The 27,712-nt window shown below is 42.0% G+C and overlaps 2 protein-coding genes across 5 annotated transcripts in view; one reads left to right on the top strand and one right to left on the bottom strand.

The window, feature by feature from the left end:
* tgfbr2l (transforming growth factor beta receptor-like) overlaps positions 1-1,598 on the top strand; it is a 72,128-nt gene extending 70,530 nt beyond the window's left edge. For both annotated transcript variants that reach the window (XM_078404578.1, XM_078404579.1), the window contains one exon: positions 921-1,598. In XM_078404578.1, coding sequence (XP_078260704.1) covers positions 921-1,151 — 231 coding nt within the window. In that variant the 3' untranslated portion in view covers positions 1,152-1,598. The remainder of the gene's footprint in view (positions 1-920) is intronic.
* An 11,113-nt stretch (positions 1,599-12,711) lies between these two features.
* The window catches only part of osbpl11 (oxysterol binding protein-like 11), a 92,602-nt gene continuing 77,601 nt past the window's right edge, over positions 12,712-27,712 (bottom strand). For all 3 annotated transcript variants that reach the window (XM_078404169.1, XM_078404168.1, XM_078404170.1), the window contains 4 exons: positions 24,277-24,463; positions 21,526-21,708; positions 17,002-17,155; positions 12,712-14,492 (listed from right to left, as the gene is read on the bottom strand). In XM_078404169.1, coding sequence (XP_078260295.1) covers positions 14,415-14,492; positions 17,002-17,155; positions 21,526-21,708; positions 24,277-24,463 — 602 coding nt within the window. In that variant the 3' untranslated portion in view covers positions 12,712-14,414. The remainder of the gene's footprint in view (positions 14,493-17,001; positions 17,156-21,525; positions 21,709-24,276; positions 24,464-27,712) is intronic.

A 27,712-nucleotide genomic window follows, 5' to 3' on the forward strand; every position in this document is an offset into this window, starting at 1 on the left:
CCATGATGTACCATGTGTTATATCATGATGAACCGTGTGTTGTACCATGAAGTACCACGTGTTGTACTATGATGTAACGTGTGTTGTACCATGATGTACTGCGTGTTTCACCATGATGTTTTACCATGTGTCATGCCACATGTTGCACCGCGTGTTGTACCATGGTGTAAATGTGTTATACCGTGATGCACACGTGTATGCCTTGTGTTGTACCGCGTGTTGCACCATGATGTCCACGTGTTGTGCTGCCCGTTGTACCGTGTGTTGTACCCCTCTTGCCCCGTCATGTTTGACGACATAACTAAAATGCTCTGGTAGAAACATTTTGAAATCATTAGCTGCTTCATCAATGATCGCCTCTGGATAATTCTGGTTCCGAGTCCAACTGTAGAACCGTGAACCCATGAGGCCTTCATTTCACTAGATCAGTAAGGGGCAGTTACAAATTTAAACACAAAATCAGCTGGTTCATAGATTTAACTCAAGAAATATTGTTCAGCCACTACATGGTAATTGTTTGATATTTCTGTAAAATATAGAAGGAAATCAATTGTGACATTATTTAACCTTGAAAACAATTGTCTGTTAATGCATTGATATTTCATTACTTTTGCTTATGGTGAAATAATCGAATATTTGCAACCAAGGTTTATTAAAGAGAGAAGATAAACACAAAAAGCTGGAGTAACTCAGGGGGACAGGCAGCATCTCTGGAGACATTTCGGATCGAGACCCTTCTTCAGACAAGATAGTTTGTTATACAATACAATAGATATTTATTGTCATTGTACAGGGTACAACGAGATTGGGAATTAATGTATTTATTGGAATTAATGTAAATATATTCCGATTTAAGTCAAAAGTAAGCTATTGGTGAAAATATGATTAGTGTTAAACTATGTTTGTTGCTCCCTCTACAGGGCATGCACTTCCTCTGCGACACCATTGTTGAGTGTTGGGACCATGACCCAGAGGCACGCTTAACAGCACACTGCGTGGCTGAAAGGATCAACATGATGGCACAAATGAACTGTGACGATGTGCTCGATAACAACTCAGCCATTGAAGCAAGAAAGGAAGGAGGTTCTGAGCCCGTAACTCTCGAAAGCACGGCTGAACATAAAAATATTCAAGTGGTCACAGACGTGTGATCAAGTGTGAACCTTGGTCTCTCAGTGCACGAGAAACGGCATGTGAACGAACACCATGTGAGAGGAACAAAACCCCCTCAAGACGAGGTATCATTAATAACAACTTAATCTGATGCGATCATCAAGTATGTGGGACTCCAGGGAAAAAGTACGTGGGATCTCGACCTGCAACATCACCCATTCCATCTCTCCAGAGATGCTGCACGTCCCGCTGTTACTCCGGCATTTTGTGTCTATCTTCGATTTAAACCAGCATCTGCAGTTCTTTCCTAAGACTTTAATATTTTAAGACTTTCCTAAGACTCTAATATTTCCTGTCTGAATTATGAAAGTAGCCCTGATTTGATATAATTATGAGATGTGATGTACTTTCCAGATTAAATCATATTACATACACAACTGGTTCTCCAAAAAACATTACATTACTCCATATAAATCTAAATTTATACCAAGTAATAAAGATACGATGAAAGGTAGCATAATCATTATAAAAGGATCCATTGGAGTTAATAAATATTTATTGGAAGTCATTTTCCACGTATTAAAGTATTGGTGAATTGGTTGCACATTGTTCGGATTCATTAGTGTACAATGCAGGCAGCAGACCAGCAAGTTGAACTTGATTCTTGAACACAACAGCCCAGCAAGTTGAACTTGATTCTTGAACACAACAGCCCAGCAGTGATGAAAACCAGACAGGGCACAATCTGCTGGCAGTAATACAACATGCAGGGTCCAATTATCTTCATATCCAGTATTAACAAAATGAATTTGCAAACCAAAACTTGTTGATGGTGTTAGATGGTGTTATGGCGTGGATGGTGTCAGACAAATACTTGATGATAACTATCTTCACAAATCAATCTTGGCTGCTGAACCCACATGTGGATCAAAATGGAGATAAATCCTTTGAACAACTTAAGCAGCAAATTATACACGTAGAAATAAATCTGTTTATAGAATAGTTTCCCAAAAATTTTAGTATCACATTTTCTTTCAAAGATTAAAATACCTGTTTTCAAATATTATAATATACAAGCTTTACATCAAATTCATATGTTTATTTGGATTTACACAAATTCTGGTACACTGGGATCCAAATGCCCACAATTCAGTTTATTATTATCACGTGTACTGAGGTACAGTGAAAAGCTTTTATTTGTGTACTATCTAGTCAAGAAAAATACTATACATGAAGACAATCAAGCCATCCACCGTGCAAAGGTAAGGGATAAAGGGTACAAAATTTAGTCCAAAGATATAACATTGAAGCCTGATTAAAGATAGTTCAAAGGTCTCAAATGAGATAGATGGGAGGCCAGGACCGCTCTCCAGTTAGTGAGAGGATGGTTCTGTTGCCTGAAAACAGCTGGGAAGAAACTATCCCTGAATCTGGAGGTGTGCGTTTTTTAAACCTCTGTACCTCTTGCCTGATGGTAGAAGAGAGAATGACTGGGGCGAGACTGGTCCTTAATTATGCTGGTGGGCTTGCCGAGGCAGTAATGGTGCAGTCAATGGAAGGGAGGCTGGTCTGTGTGATGGTCTGGGCTATGTCCACAACTCTGCAATTTCTTGTGGTCTTGGGTGGAGCTGTTCCCAAACTATGCTGTGATGCATCCTGATAAAATGTATTCTACGTCACATCTGTAGAAGTTGGTGAGTGTTATTGGAGACATGCCAAACCTCCTAAGGAAATAGAGGCATTGGTGTGCTTTCTTGGCTATTGGTTTCATGTGGCTGGTCCAGGACAGATTGCTGGTGATATTTATTCCTGGGAGCTTGAAGCTTTCAACCATCTCCACTTTGGCATCAATGTAGACTGGGGTGTATGTACTGCTTTGCGTCCTCGAGTCACTCATTATATCCTTTGTCTTGGCGACATTGAGGGAGTGATTGTTGTCTTGGCACCGGGTTACAAGATTCTCAATCACCTCCCTGTACTCCGTCTTGTCAGTATTTGATATCCAGCCCACTACGGTGGTATCATCTGCAAACCTGTCGAGTGAGTTGGATTGGTATTTGGATGCACATTTGTGAGTGTATAAAGAGTTTAGTTTAGTTTAGTTTATTGTCATGTGTACCGAGGTACAGTGAAAAGTTTTTGCTGCGTGCTAACCAGTCAGCAGAAAGACAAAACATGATACCAATTGAGCCATTTGCAGTGTACATGATAAGGGAATAACGTTTAGTGCAAGGTAAAGCCAGCAAAATCTGATCAAGGTCAAAAGCTTCAAGTTCTTAGGAATAAATATCACCAGCAATTTGGCCTGGACAAGTCAAGAAAGCCTCTATAGTCAGAGGGTCACCAATGAGGTAGATAGCAGTTCAGCACTGCTCTCTGGTTGTGGTAGGGCCTGTTTCCGCACTGTATCTCTAAATCTAAAATCTTTAAAAAAATCTAAAATCGAGTCCGTGCCGACCAGCCATCCCTGTACACTAACACTACCCTACTCACACTAAGGACCATTTACAATCTTACCAAGCCAATCAACCTACAAACCTGCACGTGGTTGGAGTGTGGAAGGAAACCGGAGATCCCGGAGAAAACCCACGCGGGTCATGGGGACAAAATTCCGCACAATCGCCTGTCGTCAGGGTCTCTGGCGCTGTGAGGCAGCAACTCTGTGCCACCCCAAGTAGAATGCGGAAAAATAACAAATCGTCCAGTTTAGCAGAAAAGTTTTTAAAAACATTTACATAAATGTTGAGGAATGGCGGAGATTTGGAAAATAGTCTTAATACATTAATTCAAAAGGTTAGCATGTTGATACATCAGCAATAGACTAAAGAAAGCAAACTTGTTGTTTATTGCTGGGGGAATTGAATGCAAAGTTAGGAAGGTTTTGCTTCAGTTGCAATATGCCAGATCTAGAGTACTGAAGATGGTATTAGTTTCCTTATTTAAGAAAGGATATCAAAGTGTTGTCAACATAGAGACTTATTAGATTAATACCTGGACAGTTTTATAAGAAATTCTGGATCTGCTGGGCTTGTGAGTTTAGTTTTATTTTAGTTTTAAAGATACAGCGCGGAAATAGACCCTACGGCCCACCGAGTCCATGCCGACCAGCGATCCCACACACATAACACTATCCTACACCTACTAGGGACTATTTACACGTATACCAAGTATACAAACCCAAGCCAATTAACCTACAAACCTGCACGTCTTTGGAGTGTGGGAGGAAACGGATGATCTCAGAGAAAACCCACGTGGTCACGGGGAGAACATTAAAAAACTCCGAACCCACGTCTCTAGCACTGCAAGCGCTGTAAGGCAGCAATTTGACCACTGCACCACCGTGCTGCCCTGTCTATTGAGGTGTATAAGCACAGAAACAAGCCCTTCAGCCCATTGAATCCATTCCGACCATCAAGACTCCATTTTTACTTTAATGCTGCACTAACCCATATTATTCTCCCTACACTGAGAAGTCACTTGATTGGAACATATGTATCCTGAAGGGTTTAGAGAATTGGTGTGCAGACGTTCATTATTGTCATATGTACTGAAATACAGAGAAAATCTTTGTTTTGCATGCGATCCGAACAGATCAGACATACAATATATAAATACAATCAAGTCAAACTCAAGTACAATAGGCAGAGCAAAGGGGAAGATAAAGAGTGCAGAATATAGTGCAGTGCAGTGCAGAATATAGTTCTCAGCATTGCAATGCAACAGTTTCATAGACAAAGTCCAATGTCCGCAATGGGATAGAGGTGATTCAACTGTACCCTAGCTTATGAAAGGACTGTTCAGGAGCCTGATAACAGAGGGGAAGAAGCTGTTCCTGAGTCTGGTGGTGCGCGCTTACACGCTTCTGCATCCTCTGCCTATTATATTGGCTCGTGGTCTTCTTGAAGTAGGTGGGGACTTCAGAATGGAGTAGTGAGAGGTTAAAGACGTGAGTGATCATCCAGCTGAGGACTAGGCCTGGGAATTTGTCCAGACCAGTTGCTCTCCGCGGGTTCGCTCTCGGGAAAGCCAATCTTACGTCTGCCACAGTGACTGTTGCCACAGGAGCACCTGAGACAGGTGGGGCAGGTGCTAACCTTCTGTTCAAAGTGGGTGGTGATTGCATGGAGTTCATCGGGGAGGGACCCGTTATTCCTAGCGATATTCCTTCCGTGCAAGCCTTGCCACAGTCTACAGGTGTTGTACCGTTGCCTCCAGACTCCACGTTGGTCCGGAATTCCCACTTGGCATTCTTAATGGCACTGCGAAGGTCGGAGATAGATTTCTTGTGACGCCCAGGATCATTTGACTTGAATGCTGCAGACTTTGACTTCACCTGTGAGTGGACCTCACGGTTCATCTACGTTTCTGGTTGGGGAATACACGTGCCATCTTTGATACTGTCCTCTACGCACTTGCTGATAAGGGCCATCAATTTACCTCCACATCCAGTCATGTGGACTGCTTTTAGTTTATGGTCGGATGTACCGAGGCACAGTGGAAAGCTTTCACTGTAAAGTGGTGTAGCAAGTAAAGCCAATGACTCACAGGGCAGAAGCCTGATGTCAGTGCTGCCCCCAGGTGCTGGCTGTGTGGAGTTTGCACGCTCCCTGCCCATGCAAGTTTCCTTCCACAGTCCAAGGCGTGCAGGTTGGGAGGATAAGTGACCTCAGAGTAGGTGAGTGATAGAATCTGAGGGGGGGAGGGAGGGAATCCATATGAAAAGATAGGTGATAGAGTCTGGAGGTGTGGGTGGAGGAGGGAATCTATATAAACATAGCACAAAAAGTAAGGAAATTTGTGTTTGGTAGATTATTTCTTTTTTGTAACAATGCTTCTTGGCAATAAATCTTATACCGTTGGAAAGCCTGTTTATTTCCCTTTTAAATGGTGCCACATTTGTAAGGAACATGCATTTGTGGGATGAGCAGCAGAGCTGAGTATATGGGTTGCGCCCATGAAAAATTTGCCAAATCTTCTCTGCCAATGCCAAACAGCTTATTCTGCTGTTGCTATTGACTCTTGTTTTGAGCTTCTGGTACCCCCAGGTGCTGACAATCAGATGCCTGATTGGCACCTGATTGGCAGCATCTGTGAGCATGGGCCCTGCTACAGTGGTCAGTAGGTGCCTGCTCCAAGAATCGGCATGCCACGTTTGACTGATCTGGATAGGGCCCGTGCGATAGGGCAACTTCAAGCTGGTATTCCGCAAAACCAAGTTGCGGCATTATTTGGAGTAAGCCCTAGTACCATCTCCAAAGTGAAGGCCAAGTTCCATATAATGGGGGATGTCAGAGACAGGCCGTGAAGTGGGCGTCCCAAGAAGACGACACCCGAAGAAGATCATTTCCTCACCCTGTCAGCACTTAGGAACCGTAGGCTGTCTTCTACAGATTTGCAGTCAAGGTTTGCAGGACGATATGGCCGATGGCTCTCTGCCCAGACAATTCGGAACAGACTGCACGCAGCCGATCTCCGGTCTCATAGGGCTGCCAGGAGGCCTGCCATGACTGCCCTTCACCGTCAGGCCCGTTTGCGCTGGTGTCGGCAACACGTGCACTGGAACCTGAACATGTGGAGGAACGTTATGTTCAGCGATGAGTCCAGATTCTGCCTACGGCAGTTGGATCATAGGGTCAAAATGTGGAGAAGACGCGGAGAACGCTATGCTGATTGCTGCACTGATAGAGTAACATCTTTTGGTGGAGGCAGTGTGATGGTGTGGGGCGGCATCTCCCTCACTGGAAAAACAAGGCTTGTCATCATTGGAGGCAATCTCAATGCAGAGAGATATCGAGATGAGATTCTGCAACCAGTGGCAATCCCATATCTCCAGTCTGGGACCGAACTCTATCCTCCAAGATGACAATGCTCGCCCCCACAGAGCAGGGTTTCTCAGAGACTACCTCCAGAATTTGGGAGTGGAGAGGATGGAATGGCCTGCCAGCAGTCCTGACCTCAACCCCATTGAACACTTGTGGGATCAGCTTGGGCGTGCTGTTCGTGCCAGAGTGACCAACACAACCACGTTGGCCGACTTGCGACAAATGCTGGTTGAAGAATGGGATGCCATCCCACAACAGTGTGTGACCAGGCTGGTGACCAGCATGAGGAGGAGGTGCCAGGCTGTTGTGGCTGTGTATGGTTCTTCCACACGCTACTGAGGCTCCTGTTTATTAAATGAATAAATTGTTAAATTGCCAATATGTCTTGTTTCTTCAGACTTCAATCATCCAATCCACCAAACAACACCAAACAAGAGTCAATGGCAGAATAAGCTGTTTGGCATTGGCAGAGATGATTTGGCAGATTTTTCATGGGCGCAACCCACATACTCAGCTCTGCTGCTCATCCCACAAATGCATGTTCCTTACAAATGTGGCACCATTTAAAAGGGAAATAAACAGGCTTTCCAACGGTATAAGATTTATTGCCAAGAAGCATTGTTACAACAAAGAAATAATCTACCAAACACAAATTTCCTTACTTTTTGTGCTATGTTTATGTAGGGGTGAGTGATAAGTGTTCTACCGGTGGGGGTAATCCACATGTGCAGGTGAATGATATTCTGGCGGTTGGGGGAATAGATGAGAATGTAGCATGAATTAAAAAATGGGATTAATGCGGTACAAGAGAGTGAAGGAGTAGCGATGGGTGGTGCAGATAGAGTGGGTGGAGGTCCTAATGGCCACTCACTAGGATGTCGAATGTAGATAGTAGATAGGTTGGAAAATGTAGATAGTGGGTGAAGACAAAATAATGTGTTATGATCTTTGTTGATTGAAATGAATAGTCTGCCAATAAATACCAGTGAAATAAGGTACTGAATCATTGTCCTTTCTAAAGTTAGAGAAGATTAGATATTCAGTGAGTGGCAATTCTGATAAATTTTATAAGTGGCAATCTTTTTTAACGTTTTTCCACTCTCTGCAATCTCTGTCTCCTGACTAACGGATCCCCTCCCCCCTCCCCCCTCCCCCCTCCCCCCTCCCCCTCTCCCTCTCCCCTCCCCCTCTCCCCTTTTTTTTTGGTCTTTTTTTTTGTCTTTTGTTTTGCTTTGTTTTGTTTTATTATATCTTTGAAACACAAAGTATGACTAGTTTTTATTTCAATCTATTGAGATACACAGTACTTTGATCGTGGTATTGCCATTTTTGTTTCTATCCTTTGACTGTGATTCTCATCATTGAACTGACATTTGTTTTTCATTTTCATGTGTCATATTTCTTAATAAAAACATAAATATATATATTTTTTTTAAAAACACCAGTGAAATAAGGTACTGAATTATTGGGAGCGGCTGAAGTAGACTTTGGCATGAGTCATTGCTGCGAGAAGTAAAACATATTAAAATGCTACTCCCTTTATAATAGTTATATTATTATAATAATAATAATATATTATTATAGTTATAATAATATATATTATAACCATTATTGTCTATAATAGAGATAATTGTTGCCTTTACATTTACATTTACTTGTTTAAATGCTCAAAGTAATTTTTCTAGCATTGCAATTTTCTACCAAAAACCTTTAAAAATCAATGTTCTTCCAAGTGAGAACCCTTTGTTGTGGAGATCTTCCATTTTTACGCTAAATGAAGATTTGACATACCTGGGTCTCGACCTTTCAACCTGGAGCTAAGACTCTGACTTGCAGAAGCCTACAGGTAAAGGGAATGTGCGGACTGCACCTTCCTCAAACTAGTGCTTCGTACAGCAACATTATATCTTCAGGAATGAATGGAACTTGGAAGGAGACAACATTTTAATGAGATGCCTTTCATCTTTAACTAAAAATAAAAAAATGAATACAGAATGCTTATAGTGTTTGTTTCAAAGAATGAAGCCACAGCATTCCTGCCCTTCAAGCTGGCAGGTCGGATTTGTGGAAGGAATTTACAATCCAGAACACCACACAGCAGATTTACGAGGCACAGTGCCTGTACCACAGACCTGACGCATGCAAACACTGAAATGCATGGTCATTACACTTGTAATTCACAGCTCACTCTTTGTTCCATGAAACATTGTCAGATATTTTATTGAAGCTCAGACAGTGAGACTTTAGCTTTGTACAGAATAGGACAGATAGTTGATTATTCACCAGGTACAGTGACTGAAAAATTTGCTGCTGAAAATATAGGGGCGTGCATTTAATGCATGTTTTCTGTGGCAAAGATTTACTGCTTTGCTGTGACGAAATTCCCTTTGATACTGTAGTTGAAAGCAGAGGAAACTAATCCCTGCCAAATGACCCATTATGATATATTTAAAGAAATATATGAATCCGTGTATGTAGATCTATCTGCCACATCGAAGGTATTTATTCACAAAATGCTGGAGTAACTCAGCAGGTCAGGCAGCATCTCGGGAGAGAAGGAATGGGTGACGTTTCGGGTCGAGGAATGGGTGACGTTTCAGTCTGAAGAAGGGGGTCTCGACCCGAAACGTCACCCATTCCTTCCCTCCCGAGATGCTGCCTGACCTGCTGAGTTACTCCAGCATTTTGTGAATAAATACCTTCGATTTGTACCAGCATCTGCAGTTATCTTCTTATTCTATCAGCCACATGGTCTGTATTGAATTTTCAACGTGGAACTGTATTACCTTTAAAGCTACTTTTAAGGTCTTATTCTATACCATTCATTTTTGCAAATGGTTCACAATGCAGTTAAGATCTTCATTAAACGGTCAAAAAATATAGCACCAAATGGTACCAATAGCAAATAAGGTGAGTTATTTGGTGGCAGTTAATAGCATTCAACCATTATTTTGGCCAATGGTTTCATGAAAGTACTTACATCGAATTATAAATGTAATAATGAAAGGCTCACAAGCTAAGAATGTGTAACATAACATACCCATAGTTCCGTCGTGACCTTCCATCCACCTCGTGTAGGAAAGAACTGCAGATGCTGGTTTAAATCAGTCTGAAGAAGGGTCTCGACCCAAAACACCACCCATTCCTTCTCTCCAGAGATGCTGCCTGTCCCGCTGAGTTACTCCAGCATTTTGTATCTACCTTCCATCTACTTCATTGGAAACCACTGAACTGTCTTTAATTGGATTTTATCTTTCACTAAGTGGTGCACCCTTTATCCTTTATGTACACAGTGGACAGCTGATTGTCATGATTTATAGTCTTTCCTTTGATTGGATATACGCAACAAAAGCTTTTCACTGTACTTTGGTGCACGTGACAATGAACTAAACTTAACACAGACAAGATGCTCATGCAGCTTCTGTGCATGTCTAGCTTAAACAGCAACAACTGTTCAAATCTGCACCTTTTGATTTTTGTATATGCTGAAATCAGTGAAATTAAACCAATAATCATTAAAAGCAGGGTTCAAGTGATTGAAGACTGTTCATGAACATGCTACTGTTTACTTGTTTCATTGGGGAGTATAAAAAGTTTTTCCAACCTATTATATCTGTTGGTATTTTGCTGGTAACACAAAGGATTTAAGTTCAGTGGAAAACCATGAAAATCAAACTTGCATGCCTTGCTGCATTCTGAATTCTGACGTTTATGTTACCTTTCCTTCTTTATAAAGGTTGTCATGGAGAACCAAAATCAACTGCTCTTTGGAATGTAATACTTTGTAACATTTATATCATCACATGCGGTTTGTGTGTCTTGCAATCAAACATGACTGAAATTTAAAATATTTCTATGTATCACGGGGTAAGTACTGCTGGGTGCATGTCTATCTTTAAGCTGTTTTAATTACTGTTTATTTTAATCTAATAAATACATTTCAGTGTGTTGCCTGTAATATTTAAATCAAGAACCACTATCTTATCAATACTTTACTGAAAAACAATTATGAAGCATCGCAATGGCAGAAAAATTAGGATCCCCTGTCGGATTACAAATTCTTCATGAAATACACTCACATCTTCAGGCAAATGAGGATCCCAAGCATTGAGGTTCATTATTATTGGTAGCTATCTGGAGGGAACCCAGAATTCAGGGCCAGTTACAACACTTTTAACATCATAAAAAGTTACAACACTTTAACATCATCTCCACATTGGTACCAGAACACCTTCTGAAATTACAAAGTGTATAAACTCTGGGTTCATTCTGCTCTAGCTCAGCTTGCTGGTGCCTTCTACCGAATGCAAGCTTGAGGTTGCAGATGAAGCGCGTTGTGGATCGGACTTGTTCACCCCCACCTGCTGCAAGGTTTGCAGTGCTCAACTGACCACAATTACAGAGAATTAGAGACGCAAATCTCTTCTGAAACAGTAGTCAGCAAACTGTCACAAATAACACGTGGGAGTGCATGCAGCACTGATTTGAAGATCAAGATGTGGTGCCTGCAGAGGTGGCCGTGGGAGGTCCTCCAGCAGCCGGGCGAGCCAGTGCACGGATGGAGCGCAACCTGCGGCGGCGGCTGCACGGAGCGGCAAGGAGCCGAGGGCATGGCGCTGGGCGCACTCCTACCTCACCCATCCAGGGCCACCAGGACACCCGTCCTTCACGTGAGGCAATAAGGAACTGTAGATCTCCCTGGGCCGATTGGACTTTTCAGAGACTTGGACTTTGCAAGATGGCGCTAGAACGTGGCCACTCCCTGCTGTTCCAGAAGAGGACCCATTGTACTCGTGTACAGTGAGATTAGACTGGACACCACACAGAACAAACCTTCCACTGTATCTCTGTACTTGTGACAATAAGTAAACTAAACTGAAAGGGATCTTAATTTTTTTCTCAGTTGCAATGCTTCATAATCAGTTTAAAGACGAGCAAGAACCATTTACTTATCATACACCTTCAGTATGGAATTTAAAGAAACAAGAGTGAAAACTGCACACAATTATTTTCGTGGAAATTTTACTGTTTTATGAAAAATTTAGCGAGGAATCCTCAACGCCTTGAACGCAGAACAAAATATCAGATTCATTAAAGTCTTTTACAGAAACAAATCTATTGTTATTATTGTGACAACTGACCTTCCCTGTGTGACAAATCTATTGTTATTATTGGACAGCATGTGTGTGGCAACTGACCTTCCCTGCCACCAATGTGCTGATGACAGGTGCTGAGAAATTGATAGGCACTTGAGACTGGGCATTAAAAGACGTCTAAATGCACCATATCCTGCAAATGGGAAGTTGATGGACATAAATTAATCAGTCTTCCCGATGCAATGCAATGGCATCACATCTGCACAACCTCTAATGTTAAAAAAATGAATAGATTCTGGATTCATACTACCAAACTACATGAGTAGTCAGAATTTAAATAAGAGTGGATTGTACACTGGAACTTGGGCTCGTAAAAACACAATGAATACATAGAAAATCACATCACAGGAACAGGCCCTTCTGCCCACATCTGTGCTGAACATGATGCCAAATTAAACTAATTCCATCTGTCTGCACATAATCCATATCCCTCCAAATCCATGTGTCCATCTAAAAGCCTCTTAAATGCTACCATTGTATCTGCCTCCACCACCACCCTCAGTAGGTCAGGCAGGCTCTCTGGTGAAAAGGAATAGGTGAAGCTTCTGGTCAAGACCCTTCTTCAGATGGATAAAGGCACATGATACAGAATGTTCTCCCACTGTTATAGAAATGTTGATTAGCGCAACTACGATCAATTATATTGTCGGCTGCCATTGTTAAGTAACATGTAATACGAAAATTTTTAAAGAAAATAATCAAAGATGGCAGGTTTTGCAGAATATTTAATTCAACTTTTTGCACACTTGCTGCTACTACTACAGGAGTGTAAATTTGAGATTCCTTCAGTGCATTATACATGATTGCAAAATATACAGGATTGTAGTATCAAAGTGGTGTGAGATAATTGATACACTTTAACTTCTATTTCAAATACAATGAGTAGCGATTGTTTTCTGGTTTATCCCACCACTGAGGCCATAGAATGAACTGTCTATGGACAGGACTATGTTCCGCTTCCCGAATATTCCTGCAACAAGGCAAAGTCTTTCCAAGTTCAATCTATTCAGTTCATTTTAATCCAACTTTAAAAAAGATGAAAATGAAGTTCCACACAAATGGAATGAACACTTAGATGACATGGAAGTTGAGTTTATAAGCTATGCCTTACACAAAACTAGAAAAACAAACATCTTTCATTTGTTGTTACATGGAACATAAACAGTTCATGAAATGTGAACAGTGCTCTCTTTGTCACAGAGCCAGTATCTGACAAAATGAAAATAAATCCTGTGACCTAACATTAAATGCTCGGTCGTAGCTTGTGGTAATTATTGCAACACTCAGAGCCACACATATAGAATCAGCAAAATAAATCTCTGGGGTGATAGTGGGTACTTTCATCATAGTGAAAGTGTAACATTTACTTTGTGCCATTAGTAGTCATAGCTGACGGGACTTCTACACACATGAAGCAACCATGGTTTCATTTTTGTTCCTTTGAACATATTTCTTTTAAAATCGCTTCCTCTTTGTAAAGCTCGTCTTTTCAGAAGTTTGCTTACCAAACAGTTTCAGCAAGAAAGTTGAAATAAAATTTATAAAATTCATTACATTTTCAGTACATGATGAAAATTAACATCCACAATTAAGCTACAACAGATAATGCCATACATACTAATTGGAAGTCTATACTAAAAAAATAACACAGTGTAAGGCACGCTTTGGAAACCAAGTATTCTCTGCTTTCAATCCACCTCCCTTTATGGGGGATTATTTCTTAATTGCCCGCAATTTTTAAAGAAATGTACCTAAAGGAACTTCATATGACCATTTCCTCCTGAATAGACTTTTTGTAAAAAAGCTTCTTATGTAATAGATGAAGCCAAAGGGTCACTCTGGCAATTCTTTGTTGCAACGGTTCCACAGGCTGATCAACAGTCCAGCACTTCAGCCACTTGTCAACTGCATGAACAGGACAAAAGAGCACTCCACAGTGCCAGTTAGAAATAGGTTTTTGTTCGGAGGCAGCAGTCATTAAAATAATACCTTTGTCAAATACAGGTGTCAAAATAACACAAGATCCTTGCCAAAAAGTAATTGCCAAAAGGCTTCAGTTAAGATATAAAATGTAGTTCAAGATAAAAACTCACTCATTTTTCCTGCAATTTTAGAGAGTCCTTTCTGCTAAACATGCCGAAGTGTGAAGCACTCTTGCAACATTATATCATACAGACACACAATATTGAATAAAAGCAGCTGAAAGATTTACTGCATTTTACAATTTAATATGAAATCATCATGGCTAAATAACATTGGTCACAACTTGAGTTGTGAAGCTCATTACTGAAAACCATGTTGCTGTATTCCAGTTGCACTGAGTCTAAGGTGTTGGTGAGGCTATCTCAGTGTTGCCTCTTGTGGATTTCCACAGGGGCTTGTAATAGATCCATCCATCACCCTACAAAAGATAGGCCAAAGAACAACATTTAGATTTATAAATTATAAAACGGATTGTAGAAATTTAGACTATTAAAAGTTGTTTCAGCAGAGTGGTTAATTCACCATTCAAATCAGGCATAAAATAGCTGGAGAAGTAAAGAAAAAAAAACAGAGTCCACAGTAACCTTCGTCCCAATTCCCATTTCTTCTCTCCAGAGATGCTGCCTGTTCCACTGAGTTACTCCAGCATATTGTGTCAATCTTCGGTTTAAACCAGCATCTGCAGTTCCCACCTACACAACCTTCGTCCAACTTGTCCATGCCGACCAAGAGGCTATCTAATCTATTCTTATTTGCTTGCATTTGATCCATAATCCTTCCTATTCGTGTACTGATCCAGGCAACTTCAGGATGCTGTTAACAAAGAACAGCACAGCACAAGAACAGGCCCTTCTGCCCACAATGTCTGTGCTGAACATGATGCCAAGACCATCTACCTACACATAATCCATATCCCTCCATTTCCTGCATTAACATGTGCCTATCCAAGAGTTTCTTAAACACCACTAAACATATATGCCTCAACCACCATCCCTGGCAGCACATTCCAGGCACTCTTTACCACTGATGAAAGTTCAACGGCCTTGCCTTCATGCAAAACCATTGACTGAATCGCTGAGTATTTCCAGCGTTTTATAGGTTGCTTTCCGATTTGTGAAAATTGAGTCCAGGGCTGAATGACTGCAGCTATGCAGGAAAGCTTGAGAATCTTGGTTTGGTATCAAAGTGAAGTCGAAGTGATGGTTTGAAAGAGACACTCATACTTATGATCGGTTTTGACACAGAAACAAAGCCACGTTTTAATAGGAGAAAATGGAGATGAATGGAAAAGAGATGAGAATCATTGTGAGCGAGAATATGCTCACTGAAGGTTTAAAGGAACTAGAATCAATATTTACATAGTCAAAAGATTTAAATAATCTAAGGAATAACAATATGCGCTGTGAAACCCGCCCCCATAAAAAAGGACTAATGAGGTACCCCAGCCAAAGAGTTGGCTCAGTCCCAGAGGGCAAACTAGTCCTTCAGAGGCACTCTATTCGATAAATAATTAAGCAGAAGAAGGCATTAGGTTGATGGAGAATACTAAACATTGGGATAGTTTTACAAAGCACAGGCACATATTGAAAGGCCTCCTTCTGTGCTATAGTTTTCCATCATGTTTTATGATCCTGTTGTCCTATTGTCAAGAATGCAACGTACATCTAGTGGGCATTCATCAGCAGACAAGCAACAAGCAACAAGCAACTACCACACACCATGGAAATTATTCTGAGAAAATATGTGCATACAGAAAACTGGCAAACAATTTAAAAGGGCAGCTGGTTAAAATTCTGTATAAGTTGAACATTTCTGGAAATATTTATTGGAGTTAGTGTGGAACAACCATAACATAACAAAAATGTCAGAGAAGGAAGAAGATACCAAAGCAGCAGAATGGCCATCTTACGGACTCCAAAGACTAACAGTGAACAGAGAAAAATATACACAATTCAATAATTTGTTGTTTCTGTGAATGATAGGGCCTTGGGGAGTGTTGTAGAGCAGAGAGATCTAGGAGTACAGGTACATAGTTCCCTGAGAGTGTTGTCACAGTTAGGCTGTTTGAAGACTTTTGGTACATTTGCCTTCAAGAGTCATGGTAATGAGTAATGAAGTTGGGATGTGTAGGAAGGAACTGCAGATGCTGATTTAAACCGAAGATAGAAATAAAATGCTGGAGTAATTTAGCGGGACAGGCAGCATCTCGGGAAAGAAGGAATGGGTGACGTTTCGGGTCGAGACCCTTCTTCAGACTCAGGGTTAGGATGTAATGGTACAGTTATATAAAACGTTGGTGAGGCCACACTTGGAGTACTCTGTTCAGTTTTGATCACACTGCTATAAAAAAAAGGGATGTAATTGAGTTGGAAAGAGTGCAGAGAAGATTTACGAGGATGTGACCAACACTCGAGGGGCTGAACTATAGGGAGAGTTTGGGCAGGTAGGAACTTATTGCTTGGGCCATAAGAGGATGAGGGGCGATCTTATGGAGGTGCATAAAATCATGAGAGAAATAAGGTGAATCAGTCTTTTACCGAGGGTAGGGAAATCAAATACAAGAGGTTTTTGATACATGTTTAAGGAGTGCGGCAAAATTTAATACGAACCCGATGGGCAACTTATTCACTGAGAGTGGTGAGTCTATAGAACAAGCTGTCAGAGGAATAGTTGGAGCAGGTACTATAACAGCTTTGAAAAGACAGTCAAACAGGTATAATGGATGGGAAAGGTTCACAGGAATATGGGCCAAACGTGGGCAAATGGGATTAGCTTGAATGGGGTATCTTGGTCAGCATGGATGACTGGGCCTAAGGGCCCGCTTCCATGCTATGATACATCCTGCTGCAATTGTGCAATGGTAATATTTATCTGTGGTTATGTATACATTTTCCATGAGTTATAGTGTTCCATGTCTAAATGCTTACCTCTTGATAGAAATACTTTGTCTTCCAATGTGTGCCCGTCTCTGCACGATGACGTGCTTCTGACCTCTGGCGTTCCTCTAGTAAGCTCTTATGTTCAGTGGCCTTCTCTATGTTTTTTACTCTCAAAGCTTCAGTCACATGCTGCCACAAGTTCCTAGTAAACACACACAAATTACATTGGTGGAGACATGATATTGAACTTTGCAGCAAACATTTGTCAGCTGGGAAAGCCCCTATTTATTTCCCATCTCAAATCACAACCATCTTGAATATCAAGCAATTTTCTTTCAATATAACAACCGCCCACTACTGTAGGGTAGGGAGTTGCAGAATTCTGACCCAGCAACAAGGAAAGAATTAATAAATGACTGAATAGTTGATGTAGGGTAGATGAAGGGTGGATGGTGGATGCCACTAATCAACCCAAAAAGTAACAATGACCACAGTTACAGTGTCTAAATTTCAGTTTCAGGACATTGTCCAAGTATTTTTCAACATTCCAAAGAATGTATACCACCAATAGGTGGTTTTGCATTATGTTAACTGTTGTACATCGCACAGTGATTAATTTGCAGACACCATAACATCAAAGTGACACTGTGATCATGGGCCCAAAAATGTGCTTTTTATAGTGATATGAATTAGGACACGGTATATCTTACCTGCTGTTTTTAAAGTTAACACAGAGAGTTTTCAAATGCCCACATAAGAACAATTTAATTTTGCCTTATTGAGCATATTACCAGAGAGCCAGTCTATAATTCTGAGCTCAAGACTGTGCCACACCAATGCAGAACCCTCCAGCTGAAAGATAGATCCCTTCGAGAGATGGTAATTAGGGCTTAGGGTGGTGTTTAGAGATGGTGAGGTTTGTGGAACTAAAAAGGCCTAGGCATGAGAACTAGGAGGCGCTGCACTGAGCAAAAATGATTAGAGTGGTCCTGATAGGATATTCCCTAGGACATTGAGGGAAGTTAGTGCAGAAATAGCAGGGGCTATGACGGAAATATTTCAAACGTCATTAGAAACGGGGATGGTGCCGGAAGATTGGCGCATTGCGCATGTTGTGCCTTTGTTTAAAAAAGGTTCTAAAAGTAAACCTAGCAATTATAGACCTATTAGTTTGACGTCTGTGGTGGGAAAATTAATGGAAAAGATACTTAGGGACAATATATATAATTATTTGGATAATCAAGGCCTGATTAGAAACAGTCAACATGGATTTGTGCCTGGAAGGTCATGTTTGACTAATCTTCTTGAATTTTTTGAAGAGGTTACCAGGGAAATTGATAAGGGCAAGGCTGTGGATGTTGTCTATATGGACTTCAGTAAGGCATTTGACAAGGTTCCACATGGAAGGTTGATTAAGAAGGTTAAATCGTTGGGTATTAATAGTGAGGTTGCAAGATGGATTCAACAATGGCTGAATGGGAGATACCAGAGGGTAACGGTTGACAATTGTATGTCAGGTTGGAGGCCAGTGTCTAGTGGAGTACCCCAAGGATCTGTGTTGGGTCCACTGTTGTTTGTCATTTACATTAATGATCTGGATGATGGTGTGGCAAATTGGATTAGTAAATATGCAGATGATACTAAGATAGGTGGAGTAGTTGATAGTGAGGTAGATTTTCAAAGTCTACAGAGAGACTTGGGCCTTTTGGAAGGGTGGGCTGAAAGATGGCAGATGGAGTTTAATGCTGATAAGTGTGAGGTGCTGCATTTTGGTAGGACAAATCAAAATAGGACGTACAGGGTAAATGGTAGGGAATTGAGGAATGCAGTGGAACAGAGGGATCTGGGAATAACTGTGCATTGTTCCCTGAAGGTGGAATCTCATGTGGATAGGGTGGTGAAGAAGGCGTTTGGTATGCTTGCCTTTATAAATCAGAGCATCGAGTATAGAAGTTGGGATGTAATGTTAAAATTGTACAGGGCATTGGTGAGGCCGAATCTGGAGTATGGTGTGCAGTTCTGGTCGCCAAATTATAGGAAGGATGTCGACAAAATGGAGAGGGTACAGAGGAGATTTACTAGAATGTTGCCTGGGTTTCAGCACTTAGGCTACAGAGAGAGGTTGAACAGGTTGGGTCTTTATTCTTTGGAGCGTAGAAGGTTGAGGGGGGACTTGATAGAGGTTTTTAAAATTTTGAGAGGGACGGACAGAGTTGACGTGGGTAGGCTTTTCCCTTTGAGAGTGGGGAAGATTCCAACAAGGGGACATAGCTTCAGAATTGAGGGACAAAGGTTTAGGGGTAACATGAGGGGGAACTTCTTTACTCAGAAGGTGGTGGCTGTATGGAATGAGCTTCCGGTGGAAGTGGTGGAGGCTGGCTCGATTTTATTATTTAAGAGTAAATTGGATAGGTATATGGATAGGAGGGGATTAAAGGGTTATGGTCTGAGTGCAGGTAGATGAGACTAGGTCAGGGAGAATGGTCGGCGTGGACTGGTAGGGCCGGACAGGCCTGTTTCCATGCTGTAGTTGTTATATGGTTATATGGTTATTGTTATATGGTGCGGGGTGGGGGCTTCTGGAATTCTGAGCCATAATCACAAAATACATTTAATTGGAGTTGATATATTTCTAGGCACAAAATAGGTGTTCAAAGTAAGCGACCAAGAAATCTGCTGGATGAAAAATGTTACGGCATCTATATCATCGATTTGGATGAAAATGTACATGGCAAGATTTGGAAAGTCTAACATGGGCAGGACTTACAGTGATGGTTGGGCTCTGGGAAGTGTTGTAGAGCAGATCTAGGAGTGGAGGTGCATAGTTCCTTGAAGGTGCTGTCACATGTAGATGGGGTGGTCAAAAAAGCTTTTGGCACATTGGCCTTCATCAGTCAGAGTACTGAGTATAAAAGTTGGGAGGTCATGTTGCAGTTATATCAGAAGTTGGGAGGCTGCATTTAGTGTATTGTGTTCAGTTCTGGGCACCGTGTCATAGGAAAGATGTTGTTGAGTTGGAAAGAGTGCAGAGAAGATTTACAAGGATGTTGCCAAGACTCGAGGATGTGAGGTGTAGGGAAAGGTTGAGCAGGCTGGAACTCTATTCCCTGGAACGCAGGAGGATGAAGGGTATAAAATCATGAGAGAAATAGATCGGGTAGACACACCAGTCTCTTGCCCAGAGTAGGGGATTCGAGAACCAGAGAACATAGGTTTAATGTGGGGGGGGGTTTACAGGAACCTGGGGGGCAAATGTTTACACAAAGGATGGTGGTTGTATGAAATGAGCTGCCAGAGGAGGAAGTTGAGGCAGGGACTATTCTAACTTTTAAGCAACAATGAAATAGGCACATGGATAGGACATGTTTAGAGGGATATGGGCCAAACACAGGCAAGTGGGACTAGTGTAGATGGGACATGTTGATCGGTGTGGGCAAGTTGGGCCGAAAGGCCTGTTTCCACATTGTACCACTCTAATGACACTTGTGAGAGTGCACTGAAGATTTACGAATTTTTGTCAGGAAAAAAACCCATTGGTGAAAGTGATTTATTTTCTTTAGCAACAAAGGAAACCAAGGAGAGTCTTATTTTATATGCATGACATTATTTGAGTCTGTAATGAACAGGAAATACTTGCAGAAACAAAAAACTGCAGATGTTGGTTTGCAAAAAAGTGTTCGAGCAACTCAGCACATCAGTCAGCGTCCCGGGAGAACATGGATGGGATTGGGACCCTTCTTCAGACTGATTGTAGGGGGAAAAGAAAGCTAGAAGAGACAGCGGCCAGGACAAAGGCCAAAATTCTACTTGTAGTGGAGTGGTCCATAACTAAGGCACAGAAATGTTGATGGAGAAGGGTAATAAGTGGCAGAAAGAGGATGGTTGAAAAAAATTGTTTTCATCTGACAGGGACTGTGAAGTCTAAATGAAAGTACAGGTGAGGAGCCTGAAACAGCTGCAAGTTACGAAGCCATGACCAAAAAGCTGGACAATGGGATTGGCCGGGGTGGACACAAGATCCAATGCCCCAAGTCTCTTGAATATTCTGGTTCTATGAATACATTGAAAGTATTGCATTTTCTTTGACATGCTTTATATGTTTTATGCTTATCTGGCAAAATGGTGTGCGTGCGATTGATGAGAAAGTAGCTGGGTTCAGCAGTGTGGATACCCGAGGAACTTACACTGAAGTGGAATAACTAACCCAGATCGGACAATAAAGCTCATGTGGTGATCAACATCTTCGACAAGAAACTGTAGCAGAGCCAAATAAGATCTGGCCCATCTCCAAAGTGTCACCATTCCCAGTAATTACTGCTGCTCATAACTGCTGGACAAGAAGGTAAAATCAGTCCTGAAAAACTCAAGGCAGATGATAAAGATTTGAAAGTTTTGTATTAAACAGTGCACATAAATTTAAAGTGTGAAGTCTATTTGCCTTGGGTGTGCCAATACCTTTTGCAAGGATTGGTGCATGCTACAGCTGGATTTATCGATGATCAATGATTTCCATTGATAACATTGTAGTTCCTGAAATCACTGTTCTGAAAACCACAAAATGACTTTCTTTACCTGGATTCAAATGGGCCTTGTTTTCCAGTCGGTCGCACTCGCTTTCTGGTGACAGGAAGTTTAGTTACATCGATGACTCTAGTTTCTCCATTGCTGTAAGTGAATTCAAGCACCCCGTTCCATTCACCCTGCACTCTGCACACCACTGTGTTTGTTGCATGATGCTTCACTTCAGCAGTGACCCTGGAGGAGGAAGGTGAAATGACCACATCACATCATTATGCCATGACACAGATTTACATTCAAAAATCAATGTCAGTCCCAGCTTCGTCCAATGTGCTGTGAATGTGGCACAGTGGCTCATCTTGGAGAACTGCTGCCTTGAAGTTCTGGGAGCCCAGATCAATCCTGACCCCCAGTGATGCCTGTGTGGAGTTATAAGAAAATAACTGCAGATGCTGGTACAAATCGAAGGTATTTATTCACAAAATGCTGGAGTAACTCAGCAGGTCAGGCAGCATCTCGGGAGAGAAGGAATGGGCGACGTTTCGGGTCGAGACCCTTCTTCAGACTGAAGAAGGGTCTCGACCCGAAACGTCGCCCATTCCTTCTCTCCCGAGATGCTGCCTGACATGCTGAGTTACTCCAGCATTTTGTGAATAAATACCTGTGTGGAGTTAGGCCATTCTCCCCGAGACTGTGCGTTTCTTCCAGGTACTCTGGTTTCCCCCGTAACCAAAGAACTACAGTATATGGTTGGTAATTTCATTTCCCTAAAGTGCAAGTGAGTGGTAGAATCTGGGTAAGAATGGGAATGTGGGAATGTATCTGCTTCCATGCTGAACGGCTCTATGATTCTCTGACTCTAACGCAAAAATAAACCAACATATTTGGAAATAACAATTAAACGCACAATTGAATACCCTGAACGTCTGCTTAGGGAAAATAAAAATTAATGGCAAGCCCTGTATAACATCATCGATGTAAAGAGGGATCGTGGGGTCCAGTCCATAAGACCCTGTATGCTTGTATTCATAGGCAATTTCATTAGAGTCAGGGAGTCACAATGTAGTTTTATAGAACTTCGCTTAGGCTGCATTTGGAGGAGAGAAGGCAATTCTCTTCACCCCATTACAGGAAAGATGTGAAGGCTCTGGAAGGGGTGCAGAGGAGGTTTACCAGAATTATGCCCAAATTAGAGGGTATTAGTAACATGGAGAGGTTTGGCCATACTTAGATTGTTTTCCCTGGAATACCAGACGTTGAGGGGAGACCTTGTAGAAGGTATATAAAATTATGAGGGGTATAGATAGGATTATGAGGGGTATATAGGATAAACCTATAAATTAGAACCTTTGTGGATGGCTCAATTGTAATCATGGCTAACCAGTCTTTCCGCTGACTGGTTAGCGCAACAAAAGCTTTTCACTGGACCTCAGTACACGTGACAATAAACTAAAATAAAACTGAACTAAAACTTGTCCAGAACAAGGGGCCACAGTTTAAGAATAAGGGGTAGGCCATTTAGAACGGAGATGAGGAAGAACTTTTTCAGTCAGAGACTGGTGAAGGTGTGGAATTCTCTGCCTCAGAAGGCAGTGGAGGCCAGTTCGTTGGATGCTTTCAAGAGAGAGCTGGATAGAGCTCTTAAGGATAGCGGAGTGAGGGGGTATGGGGAGAAGGCAGGAACGGGGTACTGATTGAGAATGATCAGCCATGATCGCATTGAATGGCGGTGCTGGCTCGAAGGGCTGAATGGCCTACTCCTGCACCTATTGTCTATTGTCTATTGTTCTAGGATGAATATATCAAATACATGAAGGTAGAGGTTTCAGGTGAGAGGGGCAAAGTTGGCGGAGATTTGTGAGGCATGTGCGTGCTACTGGGGATGGTGGTGGAGGCAGATATGATGAGGCCTTTGGATAGGTCAGTATGGGATTGGGAAGGGAAGTTTAAAAGATTAGCTAACAGTCTCATACTAACTCTTGGCCTCCTCCATTGCCAGTGAGGTCACATGCAAACTGGAGGAAATGCACCTCATTTGGGCAGTTTACAACCCAAAGGTATGAACAATCAATTCTCCAATTTTAGGTAACTTTCCAACAAACACCACCCCTCTTTCCCTATTACATCTCCTCTCTTCTATGTGCCCCGTTTGCATGTACCCCCCCTTTTCCCACGATCCCGCTTCCCTTTCACCTTCCCCAACCTCGTCTGCTTCCACCTATGCTCCTTCCTCTGGCTTTACATTTCATGCCTCTTCGCTCCTTATCTTCTGTCTTTTCATCTGTGTGTGACCTTTGTCCAACCATCTGCCAATCGAGCATCGGCGCAAGGAAGGGTGTAGGTGTACTCCTCTCCTGCATCTCCCCATCTTGCCAGGCTTTTTCCTGCCCCCACCTCTCTTCCAGCTTTCTTACCCCTACTACAATCAATCTGAAGCTGGGTCCTGCCCCAAAATGTTGCCAATTCATATCCTCCAGAAATGCTGCCCAAGTTACTCCAGCACTGTATTCTTTTCTGTCAATTAAGTATGCTGACTCAGTAACGCCATCTCTGAAGGCACAAGAAATTACAGATGTCGGAATCTATGGCAAAAGGACAGAGGCTGAGGGAACTCAGTGGATCAGGCAGCATCTGCCATTCCCTCACAGATGCTGCCTGACCTGCTGAGTTTCTCCAGCAGCTCCCTTTTTGCTCTCTCCCCCACTTTTTCCACCACACAATTTTTTACTAACCTACAGGATTCAAAGTTCAAGTGTTAATGTTACCATTACGACCACTGATGCCTGTAAGCAGGAATAACTGTACCTGTGAAGTTTTCCACCATAAAACGGCTTTGTGTGAAATGTTATAGCGGCAGAGTAACCAGTCTTTGCACAGTTGACATTGACTTTCCCTCCTAGCTCTAACCAAGGAACGGTTAAGATAGATCGAGCGTAGGCACAAGGAAGGGTAAAGGTGTACTCCTCTCCGTGGTCCAAGAGACACAGAAGACCTAAATGATAAATGGATATTCATCAACAACTGTTTCTATCCGAAAGAACCCGTTAAAATACAAAGTAACAAAAACATTCTTGAATTACTCGGGTATAGTGGAAAAAAATACTCGAAATAACTCTTCAAATTGATAGCTTTGTTAAAACTGAAACTAATCCTAAATTGGGGCAAGGCTAATTTTGGTGGAATTAGATGGGAAAGTTGCAAAAGGAGAGGCTGTTAGCAGGTAAAGGAACATAGAGCAAGTGGGAGGCTTTTGAAAGCGAGAGAGGGAGAGCTCAGGGCCAGCATGTTCCAGTTAGAATGAAGGGCACGCCTGGCAATCTTAGGGAACCCAGACTACCAAGGGACACTGAGGCTGTGGTCAGGAAAAAAGGGGCCATAAGTCAGGTAAAGGCAGCTGGGAACAAGCAAACCTCGACTCTGAGGGATGCAGTAGTACAGCAAAGAAAGAAATCATGAGGATAAAAGGGAACATGAGATACCTTGGCAGATAAAGGTCAAGGGGAATCTCAAGTGATTCATGCATATTAATAGCAAGAGTAACCATGCAGAGAATATGTCCCAGAAGAATCTCTTTGGTTGAATATGGGTGAAGCCACAAGAGATGGGCAAAGTCTGAAATCAATACTTCACCTGTATTTACTGTGTAGGAGATCATGGAAGCTAAGGTATTCACGGAAGAGAATAATGATTCCCGAGGTATACTGATAATATAACGACATGAGGTGATGGCAGTCTTGAGGCACAAAAAAGGTGAATAAATCCCTGGGGCCTGACCAAGTGCATCCCTGGACTTTGAGGAGAGAATGCAGCAAACTGCAGGTGGCTCGGCAGAAATCTTCTTGATTTTCCTTAGACACGTGCGAGGTATCAAATAACTGGAATGTGCCTAACGTTGTGCTGTTACCTAAGAAGGGCTGCACGGAAAACACAGGGAACAACAGACTTGTGAACTTTCCATCAGTGGTGGGAATGCTACGAGAGGAGATTCTAAGAGGCAGGATCTATGAGTGTGTTTTTTTGAGGAGGTAACCAAGATGATTGATGAGAGAGATAAAAGACTTTGTTTACATGGACTTCAGCAAACCTTTGACAAGACCCTGCGTGGCAGGCTGGCCCAGAAGGCTGCATAACATGGAATCCAGGGCAAGCTAGCCAATGATATACAAAATTGAAAATTCGGATGAAGAAATAGGTGGCATGATTAGTAACCTTGTGCTGACACCAAAATTGATGGTATGGTGGACCGTGAAGAAGTTACCAAGGTTACAACATGATCTAGATCAAATGCAAAGGTGGAAAAAGGAATGGCAGATGGAATTTAACTCGTGCAAAATTATGCTTTTTGGGAAATTAAACCAGGGCATATACAGTGAATAAAAGCACCCTGAGGTGCTATAGAATAAAGGGGCTTAGTACGTACAGGTTTGAGACACATAAAACTGCCATTGCTGAAGTCTACAGCAAAAAAATCCTGGTGGAGCTCAGCCTGACCAAGTCGCATCTATAGAGAGAATGGATAGATGATGTCTCAGATCAGGACCCTTCTTCAGTCTGAAGAAGGGTACCAATCCAAAACATCTTCTATCTATTTCCCTCTGCAGATGCTGCCTGATATGCTGAATATTTCCAGCAGTTTTTTTTACACAAGGTCCTCCCCAGGTTATGGCGAGGATCCATCCCCGAGAACTGTTCATAACACAAACTGTTTGCAAATAGGAAACACAACCCAAACCAAACTCCGACATGGTAGAAGATGCCTGGTTGGCAAATCCATCCCGCTGGTCTCATGAACAAATGATCCCACATACAGGACATGCATAACTTGGAACGTTCCTGACCTGGAAGGACCAGTACATCCCCAAAAAGTAGACAAAGTGGCAAAGGAGGCATGTGAAGTGTTTGCCTTCATCAGTCACGGCATTGAGTGCAAGGGGTGGACATTATCTCACAGATGTACAAGATATTAGCGAGACTACACCTGGAATATAGTGTGAGTTCGAGTCACTACACTCTAGGAAGAATATAATTAAGTTAGAGCGGGTACAGGAAAGATTCAAAACAATGTTGCTGGGAAGAGGAGATGGTTGAACTGGGATTATTTTCCCTGGAACATGTGAGGTTCAGGGGTGACCTTCAAGATTTATAAAACCGTAAGGAACATGGACAAGATGGATTATCACACTTTTTTTAATAGGGTAGAGGTGTGTATAGCAAGAGGGTTTACGGTGAGAAGTGAAGATTTGAAGTGATTCAAAGGGAACATTTTCCTGCACAGAAGGCAGTGGGTATCTGGAAAGAGATGGTGGAGCAAGTGGTGGAGGTGGATACATGTGGCAATATTTCAGATAAGTGGACAGATGTGGATTTGTCCACTTATTTGGAATGTTGTTTTAGAAACATTAGAATTGTATAGAGGGATATAGGGCAAATAGAGGGACATAAGCCAAATAGAACTGGCTCAGGAAGGCACCTTGGTTGGTATAGTTGAGTTGAGCCAAAGGGCCTTTACCTGTGCTGTGCAATTCTGACTCTAAAGATAGAGAGAACAGGATGGATAGAAATACACAAATAGCGTTACAAAGGCTTGTGAGCATCAGATGTACCCGAAGGAAGTGTAAATTTGAGTTAAACGAAATGTGAAATTAGCAAAAAGAAAGGGTAAGAGGCACAAGATTTGGAATGGCTGGTTATCAAAATGGTTGCATTCAATGTTGAATCCTAACGGCTGCAATGCGTCCAGTTGAAAGATTAGGTGATGCTGCTCAGGCTAACATTATGCTTTACTGGAACAGTGTAGGAAGCCGTGGTCAGAGAGGTCTGCGTGAGAATGGGATAGAGAATTTATCTTAATCAACAATTGTGTGCAATTTCTTCATTCTGTGCAACATGAAAATTCAAATCAAGAGGAAAAAATATATCCAATTCTTGGTGCAGTTTCTGAAACAAAAACGAATTTATCAACAACAGAAGTATATTCCAGTAAACTCTCACAGCATCGAAAACCCAACTTTAAAATGGAATAAAGAATGGCACTGAAGGCACGGGCCAACACACTACAGGATTGCGCATGAGAGGTCTGTATTGCTCGATTGCCAGGTGAGTATTATTCCATTGAATTCTCGATTGGCTTATTTTTGGAGAGTGAGAGAAGCGTGAAGTGGCTTTAGGATGCCCTGTTGACATTCTCAGCATTTTGAAACTGGTTTGATAATGTGAAACGGACAGAAAGACAGCCATGATC

This window comes from Rhinoraja longicauda, chromosome 8, assembly GCF_053455715.1.
Source record: "Rhinoraja longicauda isolate Sanriku21f chromosome 8, sRhiLon1.1, whole genome shotgun sequence".
Lineage (NCBI taxonomy): Eukaryota > Metazoa > Chordata > Chondrichthyes > Rajiformes > Arhynchobatidae > Rhinoraja > Rhinoraja longicauda.